The 17,500-nt window shown below is 39.4% G+C and overlaps 2 protein-coding genes and 1 long non-coding RNA gene across 6 annotated transcripts in view; 2 read left to right on the forward strand and 1 right to left on the reverse strand.

Annotated features, from left to right (window-relative positions):
- The window catches only part of fgf7 (fibroblast growth factor 7), a 2,961-nt gene extending 1,605 nt beyond the window's left edge, over nucleotides 1–1,356 (reverse strand). The window contains exon 1 of the mRNA XM_052531664.1: nucleotides 1,092–1,356. Within this exon, the coding sequence (XP_052387624.1) occupies nucleotides 1,092–1,356 (265 nt within the window). The remainder of the gene's footprint in view (nucleotides 1–1,091) is intronic.
- The window catches only part of LOC127934349 (uncharacterized), a 4,697-nt gene extending 671 nt beyond the window's left edge, over nucleotides 1–4,026 (forward strand). For 2 of the 3 annotated variants that reach the window (XR_008147749.1, XR_008147751.1), the window contains exons 2-3: nucleotides 1–1,598; nucleotides 3,883–4,026. The exon at nucleotides 1–1,598 is cut by the window's left edge and continues 353 nt beyond it. This is a non-coding gene — a long non-coding RNA (uncharacterized LOC127934349). The remainder of the gene's footprint in view (nucleotides 1,599–3,882) is intronic. The other variant, XR_008147750.1, reaches the window with a different exon arrangement.
- A 10,225-nt stretch (nucleotides 4,027–14,251) lies between these two features.
- LOC127934342 (selenocysteine insertion sequence-binding protein 2-like) overlaps nucleotides 14,252–17,500 on the forward strand; it is a 12,544-nt gene continuing 9,295 nt past the window's right edge. For both annotated transcript variants that reach the window (XM_052531653.1, XM_052531654.1), the window contains exon 1: nucleotides 14,252–14,420. In XM_052531653.1, the coding sequence (XP_052387613.1) occupies nucleotides 14,400–14,420 (21 nt within the window). In that variant the 5' untranslated portion in view covers nucleotides 14,252–14,399. The remainder of the gene's footprint in view (nucleotides 14,421–17,500) is intronic.

The raw sequence follows: 17,500 nt of genomic DNA on the forward strand, positions 1-17,500 counted from the left end.
TTGGGTGTTAAATTTCTTCTGCTGTATTTCAGCTGATTTAGCAAGAATTTATTCTTGCTATTCTGTTTAATAGCACAGAAAAACACACCTCAGCTTTCAGAATCCATTCCTTTGAAGCCAAATACCAGCAGCAGATGGATCGATCTCGATCTACAGCGTGCTAAAGCTCCAGTTGCACAGATATTTGACAGCTGAAGCATCTGTTTGTTGTGTTTGGATGAGGAGAGGACGCAGCTCTTGTTGTTTTGAGCTCTCTCTCTCTCTGTGTGTGTGTGTGTGTGTGTGTCACGTGTGCTGTAATAAGCTGCTGTCACGGCACAGCTCTGTCAGAACCTCAGTACTCGTCTGCTTCTCTCTCCCGCGGCACTGGCCGACCCTCTCTGACCCTCACTGCATGTCTTGCATGCGCTCTGTGCGTGCAGTTGTCGGCCACATCTGGCTGTATCAATTTTTCTTCTTTTCAGCGCCAGCTGACGCAATAATTTTCCCTCCAGAGCAGAGATGCATGCCGTCACGCCAACACGACCACTTTCTTCTCATACACAACTGAAATGACTAATAACCAAACATGCCAGAGGCTGATGTTATGTATATACATGATCATTAAAGTGTATAATCAATTATTAAAATATTTATTTTCTCAGCTAAATAATTCATTATGCATCCATGCACAAAACATCAGCTTCCAATCTCATTATTTTATTGTTGTTTTGACGCTCTCTACACAAACTAGATTGCAGTCACTGAATTGTACATCCATTCTGACCACATCTGATAACTTCTGACCACTAAGTCCTTCAACGAAGGGAAACAAGAGTTATAAATACTCCCCTCCCAGCAAGCACCTGTTTGTCTTTACGCCTGTCACTTCTCGTCACACTGCCACGTGACCTGCTCACAATCCCACTGGAACCCTGACCAGCCCATTCCTTTCACATACAGTGGGAAACTCTTTCTAGTCCCTGCTATAATTTAAGAGGCTTTCACCAATCATGTGCTTTTTTCATCACCCTGTGATAGATCCTGTGTGAAGCTCCTGACACACAACAGAAACCTGAAGACCTCAGACAGACGTGTGATGACGCTCTTACTGTAGCAGTTGTTGGGATCCTGCGTCCCGTTGATGTTCCCGAACTCGTCGATCATCAGAAACCACTGCGTGCGACTGTAGAGGCGTCGGATCCGGACGTCCCCTCCTTCCATGTAGTCGTAGTTCCTGGTGTGGCGCTCGTGTTTGAAGCAGTCGGTCACAGCAGCCTGGTCTCCATCGCACACACAAACACGGCTGACCAGCAGCACTAGCCACAGTTTACACGCAAACTCAGGCAGTTTCCATCGCAGCGTCCATTTGCGCATTATACTGCGTTTCTCAAGGAGTTCATGATCCACATACTGAAGGTAGAACTCAGGTTGGATCTTAAAGCTGTGAGAGATCCACTCAAGTACAATCCTCAGATGCTGGCGTGACCTCTGACCTCCAGCAGAATCTCCTCAGAGCTGGAGGAGGCAGCAGTGTGTTCGCTTCTGCTGTTAAGGACACAAATGAACAAATAGATGCTTCACATGCTGTCCATTCCTGATGAGGTTACAGGAGGCAGGTCAGTTCCGCACAGTTCCAGATTTCTAGAGAAGATTTATATACACTTAATACTTATATATAGATAATATAGTAATGATATAAGATATAAAAAGGATTCCTGATATTCAAATGAATTCTGATTTTACACAAGTAAAAATCTACTCTTAATGACTCAGTGTCGCTCTATCAATACTTTAAATGTCCCAGTGTCGCTCTATCCCACTACTCTTAATTTCTCAGTGTCGCTCTATCAATGCTTTTAATGTCTTAGTGTCGCTCTATCCCTACTCTTAATGTCTCAGTGTCGCTCTATCACTACTTTTAATTTCTCAGTGTCGCTCTATCACTACTTTTAATGTCCTAGTGTCGCTCTATCCCTACTCTTAATTTCTCAGTGTCACTCTATCACTACTTTTAATGTCCTAGTGTCGCTCTATCCCTACTCTTAATTTCTCAGTGTTGCTCTATCACTACTTTTAATGTCCTAGTGTCGCTCTATCCCTACTCTTAATTTCTCAGTGTCACTCTATCACTACTTTTAATGTCCTAGTGTCGCTCTATCCCTACTCTTAATTTCTCAGTGTCACTCTATCACTACTTTTAATGTCCTAGTGTCGCTCTATCCCTACTCTTAATTTCTCAGTGTCGCTCTATAACTACTTTTAATGTCTCAGTGTCGCTCTATCACTACTCTTAATTTCTCAGTGTCGCTCTATCACTACTTTTAATGTCCTAGTGTCGCTCTATCCCTACTCTTAATTTCTCAGTGTCGCTCTATCACTACTTTTAATGTCCTAGTGTCGCTCTATCCCTACTCTTAATTTCTCAGTGTCGCTCTATCACTACTTTTAATGTCCTAGTGTCGCTCTATCCCTACTCTTAATTTCTCAGTGTCGCTCTATCACTACTTTTAATGTCCTAGTGTCGCTCTATCCCTACTCTTAATTTCTCAGTGTCGCTCTATCACTACTTTTAATGTCCTAGTGTCGCTCTATCTCTACTCTTAATTTCTCAGTGTCACTCTGTCACTACTTTTAATGTCTCAGTGTCACTCTATCACTACTTTTAATGTCCTAGTGTCGCTCTATCCCTACTCTTAATTTCTCAGTGTCACTCTATCACTACTTGTAATGTCCTAGTGTCGCTCTATCCCTACTCTTAATTTCTCAGTGTCACTCTATCACTACTTTTAATGTCTCAGTGTCACTCTATCACTACTTTTAATGTCCTAGTGTCGCTCTATCCCTACTCTTAATTTCTCAGTGTCACTCTATCACTACTTTTAATGTCTCAGTGTCGCTCTATCACTACTCTTAATTTCTCAGTGTCATTCTATCACTACTTTTAATGTCCTAGTGTCGCTCTATCACTAATTGAATGCCTCACTGTCGCTCTATTTATAATCTTAATTTCTATATGTTGCTCTATCACTACTCTTAATTTCTCAGTGTCACTCTATTTGTACTGTAAATGTCTCAGTATGGCTCTATTGCTACTTCAGATGTCTCAATATTGCTCTATCACTGATTTAAATGTCTCAGCATAACTTTGTCACCACACCTAATTTCGCAGTGTTGCTCAATCACTACTCTGAATTTCTCAATATCACTCTCTTGCTACCTCAAATGTCTCACTATCACTCTATTGTCACTTCAAATGTTCCGGTGTTACTCTATCGCTACTTCAGCAATATCACTCTATTGCTACTTTGATTGCCTCAATGTTTTTCTATCTCTATTTCAGATTTCAGAGTCTCAGTATCACTTTATTGCTACTTTAAATGTCTCAATATCTCTCAATCTCTACTTCAAATGTCTCAGTTTCACTCTCTCATCACTTTTAATGTATCAGTGACATTCTGTCAGTAGTTTGAATGTCTCAGTGTCGCTCTACAGCTACTTCAGATGTCTCAGTATCACTCTATTTCTACTTTAAATGTGACTGTATTGGTCTTTCTCTAATTTAAATATCTCAGTACTGCTCTGTTTCTCTTTGTATGTCTTAGTGTCACACTATCACTACTTTAAATATTTCTGTATAGCTCTATTTCTACTTTAAACGTCTCAGGATTGCTGTATTTCTACTTTCTAAATGTTTCAGTATCACTCTATTATTATCTTAAATGTTTCAGTATTGCTCTGTCTCTAATTTAAATGTTTTAACATTGATCCATTTCTGTTTTAACATCTCAGTTTTGCTCTTTCTGCCTAGATTCTGCCAAATTTATATATTGGTTTAAAATGTTATGATAATTCTTTTTTTTTTTTTTTAAGTCTTTAAAAGCGACTTACTTCTGCTTCCAGGATGTGCGCTTCAGTCCAGACGGTTCCACTGTGATACACGGAGAGAGGGAGTTTCGGGGCCGCCCGTCTGCGCTGTGCATCTTCTCGTGTTGCTGAGCTCTGTGCGATCTCTGATAAAAGCCTCCTGCTGACCTCACTTCTCTGCAATTACGCCTCAGCCACTCAGCTGTTACTGGGATGCTGGCGCGAGAGACTGACAGTGAGAGAGAGAGAGAATCGTCCGTTTCTGCTGGCCAGGCCTCTGGTGGACGAGAGAGGGAGCGACGGCCGTTCTCTCTCTCTCTCTCTCTCTCTCTCTCTCTCTCTCTCTCTCTGAGGTATGTCTCTGAGAAACTGCTGTTGCATCGACGCCCACCGTGTCGACATTTATGAAAAATCACATGCTGTGAGATTCAGGATTTCTCTGCAGTTCTCATGTGATCTGAAGGGTCTCGTCTGTCATTCGTTGGTGTCATACACACAAACATCAAAGCCCGAGGTGAATTCAGAGGCTGATAGTGAATCTACGAGGGCAATAAATCTAACGAGGCGGGCCTGCAATTGAGGCAGCTAAACAGAGGGCCGTTTACTGCTGGAAGGGTCCATCTCTGCAGAAGGTCAAGCACTCTTTCACTTTTCCTGTTAGTATTTAGGAGGCAAATTTACAGTTTTACACACCTGGCCTTCGCAGCTCTCAGCACTTCAAACGTTTCCAGCTTTCAAGCCCCGAGGAAAGAGTTGTGTACGGCCCACAGACACGCAGACCTCTGCTTTACTCTTTCATTTCCCAAACGATCGCTTGTAAAACGGCTGATCTAAAACACATACGTCCCTTCACCTTAAATACTGAAGCATGCGATTGAAATGTTGTTTGTTTCTGTAAAAGAAGACCATCTAAATGCAGACGTGCTTCTGTGATCCTGTGAAGCTTCTACATGTGAATATTAAAATGTTTTATTATGCATATTATCCTTTACTGCAGCCGATATGGCACTGCATAAAACATATTTAGCAGCGATCATGTGCAGGTCATAAATGTCGTCTCGGTGGTGTTTTCTTTTTCTTGTATAGGTTTGTTCATGAGCTGTCATCTCCCAAATCACTATTGAATATTGTAGAGATTGATCGAATTTGATCTGTTAATTTCTCTCTCCTAATTATGCATGATCCTACAGATGAATCCCTTCATTGTACTTCTCCTTTGTAAGCCAAAAGCGTGTGATGGGTCTTTGACAATGCTTCTCTTAATGTTCACTGGACTGTGGAGTACTTCTGGTTCCCGCTCACTACATGTTTACAGCCCTAGTGCTCATTTGACTTTATTGCTGAAATGATAGAGTGAGAAACACATCAAAGCCATTCTGAAGGAGAGAGAGAGACATTGAGCTCTTTGAACTTTCGATGACTCTCTCGGACAGATCTGCAGCTCTACTGTGGCACCTGAAACTCTGTCACAACCCAAAGCAACATGCAGTCCTGCACTGCGTCACATCCACGTCTGTTTACTCTGGGATTACGCAGAATAACTCTGGTTTATAATATCAATAAACATGGGAACTGTATGTGAGACTGATGAAAGTGCGCTTGGCTCTCACCTGCTCTCCGGGTTTAAGGTCAGTCTATTCTGAGCCGCAGCTTTCTACATTCCCTCATAATTACTGAGCCCTTGGGATCACGGCTGTTAATGGTGGGCTGTTCTTTAAATAGCTGCGGTTGTGTTGTTGAGTCGTTGGATGGACACAGAGGAGAGGAAAAAGTAAAGATAAAGAGCGATTCACAAACTTAGATGTAGTGTCTCCATTGTGTGTCTCTGCTCAGATGATAATGTTTGATTGCAGGAGTTTATTTCTATTCACTGTGTTTTATTAGAGTTGATGGTTCTGACATCATCATCATCATCATCATCTTCATCATCATCTTCAGTCTGGGAGTCTGTGGTGACCTGTAGATCCGTTTCACCTGACCTTTGGTGCACAGATTAGGGTTGGTCTGACCAGTCCAACTCAATAGCGCCACCAACTGTTCAAAGTGTATTATTTGGTCTGGAGGTTTATTTTCTGATTTCTCATCTCACTGAAGTTCCCTCAAGTCACTGCTTTGAATCTAAATCCAAAATCTTAGATATTAATGGTTTCCTTAACAAAACTTCACCTAGAAAAGTCACTCTTTTGAGATTATCATCAGATAACTAATATATCAAATTAGTTTTCTTAGAGTTTAAGTAACAGCAAAAACAACAACAAGAAGAAAACTACAGAAGAACATGTGTAACACAATATTAGCGCTCTATTAACTACTTGTAACTAACAAGAAATTCGGATTAATGAATTAGTAATTAATAGTGCTTAATTTAATGAGGTATTTCACTATTAGTTAATCAGGAGCTACTCATTTTTCCACACCTCCCCAAGAAACACGAAGAACTACTGTAAACCGGTTCATAATTAAAATGAAAAATGCATCATGTTTAATTAATTCTTAAGTGACGCTCATGTTAACCCTCTAGTGACTCAAGTATTACCAAATGGATCAGTATTCTAGAGTAAATAACACGACAACGCTGTAGTAATTACTGAAATCATTGTAAGCTTTTGGAAGATATTTTAGTAATTATTTTTGCTAGGTTTTGTAACACAAGTGAGTTATCATTATCTTCATTTTAGAATTAATTATACATTCTGCATAATTCACATTAATCATGCACCTTTATAGTAGCTCTTAGTGGTTCACCGAGATATATGAAAAAATATATAAACAGTGTTGAATGTTGAATAATTTGGTGATATTTTGGAGAGTGAAGAACTGACTGGGTGCAAAAGTTGCACCTTTTCCCCCAAAGTTGTTGTGTCTGCTGCTGCTATCTCGCTTTCTTTTGTTTTGGTGCCTCAGTTAACCATAAACGGTTGATGGTTGTAAAGTTAAATGTCACCATCCTTCTTTCATCTTCTCAGAAATGCTCCTCTGGCCTTTAAACAGTGTGGGTCCTTTAAAAGGTTATGTTCACCTTCACGTGTCATGTGTTCCCATGGCTCAGTGGTAGAGCATTGCGTAAGCACTGCAAAAGGTTGTGGGTTCCACTCCCAGGGGAACACATGTTAGGTAAAAAACAAAGTCTCTTTGGATAAAAGTGTCTGCTCATTGCATGAATGTAAATGTTGCTCAAATCTCATGGAGCACAATCCAAATGAGTGCAGATGCCTTCAGACGGATCCGAGTCATGGCGTTGCGTGAGATTTCACAGCGCTCACATTCTCTTGTAAATCATAACTGAACAGTAGTAACGCAAAGAATGAGCTCAAGTATTCTGGTTTTAATTTGAGCGTCCGCCAAGAGAAAGAGAGACTGAGAGTCCAGATCACCTCAAACACATACGGTCTCCGGTGGACTCTACATCTGTTTTTCTGCATATGTTGATGTGAAACATGACCAGTTCAGCTCCACTGTTAGATTCACACTTATTCATTTCAGCAACGCTTTTATCTAAAACAACTTACACATGAGGAACACCACGAGTATTTTGTGAGGCTAACATGCAGAATAGAAGAGAGAACGTGTTTTAACCTGCACATTTGAGGTTTTTGTTAAAAGTTGTGTGTCGGTCGGTGAAGTGTTGTGTTTCTTTACTGTGATGATCTCGGCAGATCAAGCTGGAGATTTGCAGCTCATTTCAACGGCAAGGAACAGAGACGGTGAAGGTTCTGGAAAATGACTTTATACTTGATTGCGAAGGAACCTCCAGGAGCCGCTTTACTTTATATTTCAGAGTTCAACACTTAAAAGAACAAATGTCAAAGCCTGTAACTCCATTCCAGGAGATAATTATGGCTATAAAATAATAAAATATTGGTGAACACTGATTGGTTTTGTAGCTGCGCTGCTGAATTTACTGCCAAAAAATGAGATCTGATCTGATCCGGTTCTCAAGGTGAGCTGCCCACAGTATGTTCTCATGCTGTTTCTGCCAGAAAAGGTTAAAGAAACATGACTGATTGCTAAAAAATGAAAATGAATCTTCACTGCTGTCACTGCTTTAACTTTGTTTCATTACTTTTCAGCTCAAAGAAAAAAGTATGTGTGAAATTAGTGTTTTTTCTGTGATGCTTAAATTTCAGTTTTAAACTGGGGTTTGTGAGTTGATGAAAAGATTGTCATTATTTTAATTATTTAAAAATACTAATTTAATGACGGCACAGTTCACATTTGTATATCAAAGTATTTACATCTGTTAGAACATATTTTCTAAATGTTTTATATTTCAGGAGGGCAGGATTAACGGGAAGTGAGTGTGTCTGTGGATTGATCTGTAAATTCTGTGATTGGCTGTTACTGATTATATGAAATCCAGCCATTTACAGACCGTGTTTGGCATGAAGGGTGTGTTCCTCGTCTCTCTGTAATGTTTACGACGTTCTTCTGGATTCAAAGAGTGTGTCACACCCATGAAACTGGCTCAATGTCACTGTGATCTATCTATCTATCTATCTATCTATCTATCTATCTATCTATCTATCTATCTATCTATCTATCTATCTATCTATCTATCTATCTATCTATCTATCTATCTATCTATCTATCTATCTATCTATCTGTAAGGAAGGAAGAGAAAAGGTTTTGTCCATGTAGTACACAGCTGTAATAAATTTTTTGTTTTTGTTTTTATATAATAGTTGTTTTAAAAACATATAAATAATACTGTTTATAATAATAATAATAATGCATAACTTTCTCTGTCATGGTTAGCATGTGTTTGGATGAATTAGTATTTAAGGTATTTATAATTAGCTGTATATAAAAAATAGCACACAAAGGAACATCCCCACACTATGTGTGTGTGTGCGTGTGTGTGTGTGTGTGTGTGAGTGTGTGTGTGTGTGCACCTCTCTAATTGCCCCTCACATCTGTTCACAGTTCGCATGCAAAGGTGTAATTTGCAGACTCCTGCATCTGCTTCAGTGTGTGTGTGTGTGTGTGTGTGTGTGTGTGTGTGTGGAGCTGCAGGATCTGCATGTCATCATGGCATGATATGATCATCCGGCTCTCTCTCAGGGCAGATGAGTCTGTCGTGGCCACACAGACCGTGCCCCCCACCTCGGGTAAACACCACTGATTATCCCACAGTAAATCAGAGCGGGGTGTTTGTCCGGGTGGAAGTGGGAGAGATTCCCGGAGGGGTTCGGAGGACCACAGACACTCGCAGGTCTCGGAGAATCTGGGCTCGCCTCTTTGTGGCCGATGCTAATGTCTCAGATCCGTTCCCTCGCTGAGCACATGTGAGCTGTTTTCTGTTGTTTAGCTGTGATGTTGTTATGCAGCGAAGGCTGATGGAAGAGTTTCCAGTGTTAGTCCGGACAGACCTGCTCATATTCACTAGAGATTCATTAGAGTTTGGCTGAGAACACCGTTGGCAGACGCTTCAGTATTTATGTCCACAATAATAGTTTTATGCTTTTAACTTGCAAAATCATACGTTTCATGTCTCATTACTCACATTACATCATGTTTTACACCTGCACTCAATTTGTCCTTCAAAACAGAGAGTGTGTGTCTGAGGTGAAAAACAGTTCACAGATTTCATGGTTAATGCGAGCGACGTTCCAGATGATGAGAGGCTGTGAGTTGTGTGCTAATATTTACTTTAGACAGTCGGTCTGCTGAAAGACAGATATCGATATTATGATCCTATCGTCCCAGCGGAGCGATGCTGTTCTTTTCCTCTCCGCTCGGGTCATGTCTCTGTGCTTGTTTGTGTACTCTGGCCTGATGTTGTTGATCTGGTAAACATCTCAAACACATCAGACTGACTTCACCTGCAGTGTGTCACGTCAGATTCATCTTGATGTTTCTGCGTCTGATCTGAGGATTTCCTAATGATTTCAGAGGAAACGAGAGCAGGGTTATAGTGCAGTCATGAGAGCACTGGCACGAATGTGTGTGAACTTGGTCACTGTGTGAGGAACAACATGTTCTCACAAAAATCTTAGACAGTGTTCTAGGTTATTACAAGCAGAGTTTTTAGGTCCTATAATTAACACCTCTGTTTTTTTCCGAATTTAGCAGTAAGAAATTACTCGTCATCCAGTTTTTTATATCGACTATGCATTCCATTTGTTTTTCAAATTGGTGTGTTTCACCGGGCTGCGAGGAAATATAGAGCTGCGTATCATCAGCATAACAGTGAAAGCCAACACCATGTTTCCTGATGATATCTCCCAAGGGTAACATATAAAGCGTGAAGAGTAGCGGCCCTAGTACTGAGCCTTGAGGTACTCCATACTGCACTTGTGATCTATATGATACATCTTCATTCAATTCATTCATATAAGTATGATTTAAACCATGCTAATGCACTTCCATTAATGGCAACAAAGTGTTCAAGTCTATGCAAAAGAATGTTGTGGTCAATTGTGTCAAATGTAGCACTTAGATCCAATGTGTGTGTGTGCTCTTGTTTTTGTATCATATCAGGACACAACTCTGTATAATGACATGGGTAAGACACAGGTATTACAAGGAGAGGGTGACTTATGAGGACATAAGCCATGTCCCCATTTTTCAAAACACTTATAAATCATAAAGAAAGAGTTTTTTTCAGAAAGTAAAAATGCACAAAGTTTCCTGTGAGGGTTAGGGTTAGGTGTAGGGTTGGTGAAGGGCCATAGAATATACAGTTTCTACAGTATAAAAACCATTACACCTATGGGATGAACACACTTTTCACAAAAACAAACATGTGTGTGTGTGTGTGTGTGTGTGTGTGCATTTGTGTGTGTGCGTCTGTGTGTGTGAGGGAGAATGTGTGTGTCGTACTGTCTACTCTACACTGCTCAACTTTTCCCTCTTTTTGTTTCGGGTATTTTGCCCCTAGTGTAATACAGTGTGTTTTTTCCACCAAGACAATACTGAACTTAGCATGAATTGAGCATTGTTCTCCAGCTTTTTGAAGTTGGGGTAAATAATTTTAATTGTGGAACAGAACAGTTTTGGAATATCATTCCAGTTAGAGCAGGTGATTATGAAGTATAGCTCTTGGTTACAGTAAAGGTATAACCTCTCTCTCTCTCTCTCTCTCTCTCTCTCTCTCTCTCTCTCTCTATATATATATATATATATATATATATATATAAATATCCAGGTTGTACCTCGTCATTTTTTTCTCAGTTTGTGATCTCTGGCTGTACTCAGATATTCTGCGTTGTGTAATCTCTCTTTAGGGCCAAATAGCATTCCAGTTTACTTGGATTTTGTGTTGTTTTATTCCAGTAAGCTAGGTAGTTTGTTTCTGTGCATGAATCATTAGGTTGGGCTGGATTCTGTGTCCTGAGGAGGGTGGTTATTGTTAGTCTGTTTGTGTAGCCTCAGGACCAGCGGAATGAGGGGATCTTCTCAGGGTTCATTTAATGTTTTTTAAAGGCTTTAAGATGATAAGAGTCGGGGTCACTCAATTTTAGATTCTTCTAGAATTTAATAGCTTGTTTCTCAGTGTACATTAGTGGAGGGTATTGGCTTAATTCTGCTTCGGGTGCATTATCAGGTGTGTTTCTCTGTACACTTAAATACATTTTTACAAAACTCTGTATATGCAGGGCTTCAGTTGGATTTTTGTCCCGTTATTCAAACTCATGATTTAGGAGAGGACCCCAAACTTTTCTGCTATATAGTGAATATATTTTGAGCCACATTCAATTAGATATTTCGAATTGGATTTTTTTTTTAAATGGAATATAAGTCCCTTCTTGCTTTCTCTTTTAGTGCACTCATGGCCAAGTTGAGGTTTGTGTGCACTGTGTTTAACCCAAGGTATGTGTAGTTTTTGATGATAATGAGGGTGAAGTTGTATTTCTGTCCCTGAACTCTGGGTCTTTTCTGGAATGTTAGAAGTTTTGTTTTAGTTGGGTTCTCTCTCTCTCTCTCTCTCTCTCTCTCTGTGTGGCCTTCTTCGCATCCACATGGTTCGAGTCTGTGCGCGCGCGTGCTTGTGGTTGCGTGCGAGACTCCAGCGGCGCGCGTGCTCTCGGGGCGTCTGGGGTTAGATGTGTAAAAACAATCCCGTGTGTTAAATGAGTGTATAAAAGCAGAATCGCGCGCAAGCCTTGTAAAAGTAGAAGCACAGCATGTGTAGTCACGCATCGCGCTCCGGTCACCGTGTCAGCGGGCGAACCTTAATGCTCATTATAAAACATCTTAGCAACCCGACATTAAACGGGCGAGAAAGTCTCGTTAAGACGTGTTTGACAGCAGGATAAATAAGTGTGTTAAATTCTGAGAGAAAAAAAATGTCACATCAAACCACTTGGGTTAATGAGAAAAGAACATAAACTGATATTCTAGTGAACACAGACAGAAACACATTAAATAAAACACATAAAATAACCACAATTACCCTCACCATGCTTTGTTAAATCATAATTATGACTTTAAATGACAAGAAATCATAAAGTCGAAATTATGACACGCTAAATCAAAACATGACTTTAAAAGTCTCAAATGTGGCATACTAAGTCATAGTTATGCAAAAAAAAAAAAAAACATTGCCATAATTGCATAATAAAGCCATAATTATTATAGTGTCCTTATTTAAACTTTTCAAGTCATAATTTCAATTTAGTATGCCTTCATTTATTTTTATTGCATAATTATGACTTAGTAGTATTTCATAATTTTGATTTTCAAAGTAAATATCTTGAATATCCTAGTTACTGTAGCACGGGTACATCTCCAAGAAGTCTGTTAAAGATCAGTTTCATCTGGATTGATGTACAGATGTCAGTTTTACCTAATCTCAGAAAAGCATGCGTGCATGTATCTTTAAGACACCTTAGTCATATTGTTTTCAGTGTGGCCTAAATGATTTGGGATGCACTGATTCTGGACCTGGACTAGTTCATCTGTTAACGAGGAGAATTCCTGGTTTGTTTGGTCACAAACACCGAGTGGTTCATTAATTGTGTTTTACATGTGGCTTACATACACAACAAACACTATAATGAGCACACGCAGGTGAGCAGTGCTTTATCACTTTCAGATTTCTGGAGAAAGTCTGAGTCTTTATTCTTTCCCTCTAGAATGAAAGACAGCAGCGCCACCTTCAGGTGAATCAAGGGCTTTTCATGCTTTATCCAAAGCGACTTAATCCTCAAGCATTTATTTTTGCCGAAGTAAAATAAATATTAAATATAATATTAAAATTAGAATATTTTAGCCTACATTAAAGGTAAACAAATAAAAAAAAACACAAAATAAAATCACAATTTTTTTTTTTTAAAGAAGATAGTGATAATATTTATTTATAAAAAAAAACAAAAACAAAGGACCAATTAAGGGCTACTATACAAAAGATGCTTGAGGGTTAAACACATTTGATAATTCCTTGCTTTTTCTGGGATTTGAACCCATGACCATGAAGGGTGTAACTCATATAGTCTATCACACAGGCTATAAATCCTGACTTTTTTTTTTTTTTTATTCCATCTTACTCACATAAAACAAAATAATACATTACATTAACTTCAGTAGAGTGTACTTTTTATTTCAAAGATTGATTTAGTCTGATTCTATTCAATCTTGGAACATTGTACTTATGATATATTCTACACTAGAAGTACACATCAGTCAAAAGTTTTTGAACAGTAATATTTTTAATGTTTTTTAAAGAAGTCTCTTCTGCTCACAAAGCCTGCATTTATTTGATCAGAAATACAATAAAAGCAGTAATATTGTGATTTTTTTTCTATAACTGTTTCCTATTTGAATATATTTTAAAATGTAATTTAAACTCCAAGCTTTTGAATGATAGACTGTATAATGTTACAAAAGCTTTTTTATTTCAGATAAATGCTGATCTTTGGATAGATATATATATATATATATATATATATATATATATATATATATATATATATATATATATATATATATATATATATATATATATATATATATATATAGGCCTGTATATTGATAATAATTATAATAATCAGAAATGTTTCTTGAGCAGCAAATCAGCATACTATTATGATTTCTGAAGATCATGTGACACTGAAGACTGGAGTAATGATGCTGAAAATACAGCAGAGCATCACAGAAATAAATTTGAAACAGAATCAGAAAATGTTTTATTGCCAAGTATGCTTGCGCATACAATGAATTTGTTTTAGTGTCATTACATTAAATTACATGTTTTTCAGTCCAATTGTAATGGACAAAATCAGATGTATTGTGTTTAGTGAAAACTAGTTTGTCTCTAAATTATGTCACATTATGTAAGATAAATTCTTTGCGAAGTCAAATGGATGTTAGATTTATGAATTATAGTGTTTGCAGTCTGAGTCAGTGTTTGTGCTGTAGCTCCACTGCGTCCTCTATCGGCGGAATTACAGCAACGCGTGTCCGCATGACCCTCCGCGGCTTCCGTCCCAGATGAGTGTCAGTCAGTTAGTCAGTCGGTGACGGACATCACAACCGGAGCAGCACCGGATCATGCGCGCGCTCACGGCCTCCTGACAGCTGCACGCGGCTCGGTTCCGGTGTCGGCGAGCGAGATGGACGGTGGCGAGAGGAAGGTAAGGCGATTTCACGACACACGGATGCTATCTGCATCCGCTGGCCTCACATTAGCTTTAGCATTAGCAGCGCTCGCGGGATTAAAGTCTGAAACGACGTGATAACGACGATCACGGCGACCAAACACTCACGTGTGTGTGAGACATGAGCGATGTGTTTGACATGAGCGATGTGTTTGACATGAGCGATGTGTGTGTTTCGTGTGTGTGTCAGTGGTGTTTATCAGGCGCGTCGCGACGGCGCGTCAAAACAATGACGCCCCTGAAACAAACGCAGAGCGGGTTTACACTGATTAGTCGATTATTAATGAACGAGTCTGTTCCTCTTATTAGAGTACCATGGTTATACTGTGGTAAACTAACATTACCTCAGATACTATAGTACTGTTGTCTTCTACCACACTGTGATTATTGATCACACACAGCTGCTTTATGAAGTATCGATCTGTGGATGATTGACACTCATAGAAACAGTTACAGAGTGTGTGGATCAGTGAACGTTCATAAGAACTGAGCTGTTTGTGTTTGTGTAAGTGTCTGAGAGTGTTTGTGGTGTGGTGTGGTGTGTGTGTGTGTGTGTGTGTGTGTGTGTGTGCGTGCCTGCGTGTGCAAGGGGTCGACAGATTATCAGGGCTGTGATGATTTTGGCTCACATTTAACAAAAACCCACCAATTCACGATCTCAACAAATAAGAATACTTAAGACCAATAAAAATAATCATTTTTAGTGAAATGTTAGCCTTCTGGAAGTTATGTTAATTTACTGTACATGTACTCAGTACTTGGTAGGGGCTCGTTTTGCTTTAATTTCTGTCTCAGTTCAGCGTGGCGTGGAGGTGATCAGTGGCTCTGCTGAGGTGGACTGAAGCACAGGTTTCTGTGACAGTGGTCTTCAGCTCATCTGCATGGTTTGGTCTCTTGTTTCTCATCTTCCTCTGGACAATAGATTCTCTCTGGGGTTCAGGTCTGGTGACCATCACCATGGGCATTTAACCAACTTTTGGTGCTTTTGGCTATAAAATGAAATCATCTTCAAAAGCTGGTCAGCAGAAGGAAGCATGAAGTGCTCCAAGATTTCTTGGTAAATGGGTGCAGTGACTTTGGTTTTCAAAAAACACAATGGACCAACACCAGCAGATGACATTGAACCCCAAATCATCACAGATTGTGGAAACTTAACACTGGACTTCAAGCAGCTTCGGCTATGATCTCCTCCACCCTTCCTCCAGACTCTAGGAGCTTGGTTTCCAAATGAAACACAAAACTTGCTCTCATCTGAATAGAGGACTATGTACCACTGAGCAACAGTCCAGTTCTTCTTCTCGTTAGCCTGGGTAAGACACCTCTGATGTTGTCTGTGGTTCAGTAAATCTCTCGACACGTCTGTGTGTGGTGCTCTTGATGCCTTGACCCCAGCCTCAGTCCATTCCTTGTGAAGTTCACTCAAATACTTGAACTGATTTTGCTTGTCATTCCTCATAAGGCTGCAGTTCTCTCGGTTGGTTGTGCATCTTTTTCTTCCACACTTTTTCCTTCCACTCAACTTTCTGTTAACATGCTTAGATACAGCACTCTGTGAACAGCCAGCTTCTTTGGTAATGAATGTTTGTTGGTTACTCTTCTTTTGTGAAGGGTGTCAATGATTGTCTTCTGGACATCTGTCAGATCAGCAGTCTTCCTCATGATTGTGTAGCACATTGAACCAAACCTTTGCAGGTGTTTTGAGTTGATTAGCTGATTGATATATCACCATATTCTAATTTGTTGAAGTACAGAATTGGTGGGTTCTTGTTAAATGTGAGCCCAAATCATCACAATTAAAAGAACCAAAGATTTAAACTATTTCAGTCTGTGTGCACTGAATTTATTTAATACACAAGTTTCACAGTTTGAGTTAAATACTGAAATAAATGAACCTTTCCACGACATTCCAATTTGAGATTATTGGTTTCTCATCTACTTCATCTGTAATAATCAGTATCGGCCCTGAAGAACACATCAGTCGACCCCGAGTGTGTGTGTGTGTGTGTGTTTATATATATATATATATATATATGTATATATATATATATATATATATATATATATTTATGTGTGTGTGTGTGTGTGTGTGTGTGTGTGTGTGTGTTGGTTTCTGCGGCCCCAGTCACTTCTGATCCGTCTGGTTTTTCTGCATTGATCACATTCCCGTCGTGTCTGTGATGTTTCTGTGTGTGTCTCACACTCGTCTGGTTCAGTGTGTGTGTGTTGTCAGAATGCTGCTGGTGTGTTTCCTCCGTTCATCACAAGTTTTGAGTGTTATATTGTAACTTGAGTGCAAATGTAATAGTGGAGATGAACTTCAGGGTCGGTTTATTAAGGGAAGGGTTTGAGTCCCTGTATGACCCAAATACTAACCTGGGGGTAATCTGACCAGACGGTGACAGAATAACTGTTTCTGTCTGATTACATCCTCTCTCTCTCTGTTTTCATTTTAGTTTTAATATAAAGCCATGCATACTTTTATTTTTTTTTTATTTAAAGAAGAAAACAATCTACTGTATAGTTGGTTAAGTTTTTAGTTAGCCTGTTTTCATGTGAATATATGGCGTGCATTTGCTTTAAACAATGGTATAAACATCATGCGATGTAAATTGTAATAATCATAATTAATAACCGCAATTACATTTTCAAGGGAATAATCAACAAATATGATTTTGTCATAATCGTGAAGCCCTAGTTTGTGATGTATTAATGCTGTATTGTCATATTGCTCGCTTTAAATCTGGTGAGAGGAGAGTTTGCATTTGGAGACGATTATAAAGAAATGATTATCTGCGTGGACTTGTGTTACTGTCTGTGATCTGATTGGACGAGAGAGCCGATCTGTGTGTGATGTCACAATCGGAAGAGTGTACAAAGCTCCGCCCACCACCTACAGATGAACAATTACTGCTGTGTGCTAAAACACACACTCCATTCACACACACACACACACACGGTCAGCGCTCTGGATCTCAGCATCAGACGTGCCTTTGTTTCTGAATGATTGTGTGTGTTTCATCAGGGAATCTTTTCTTTACATTATTCTCATATTGCAT

Source organism: Carassius gibelio, chromosome A18, assembly GCF_023724105.1.
Source record: "Carassius gibelio isolate Cgi1373 ecotype wild population from Czech Republic chromosome A18, carGib1.2-hapl.c, whole genome shotgun sequence".
Classification (NCBI taxonomy): domain Eukaryota; kingdom Metazoa; phylum Chordata; class Actinopteri; order Cypriniformes; family Cyprinidae; genus Carassius; species Carassius gibelio.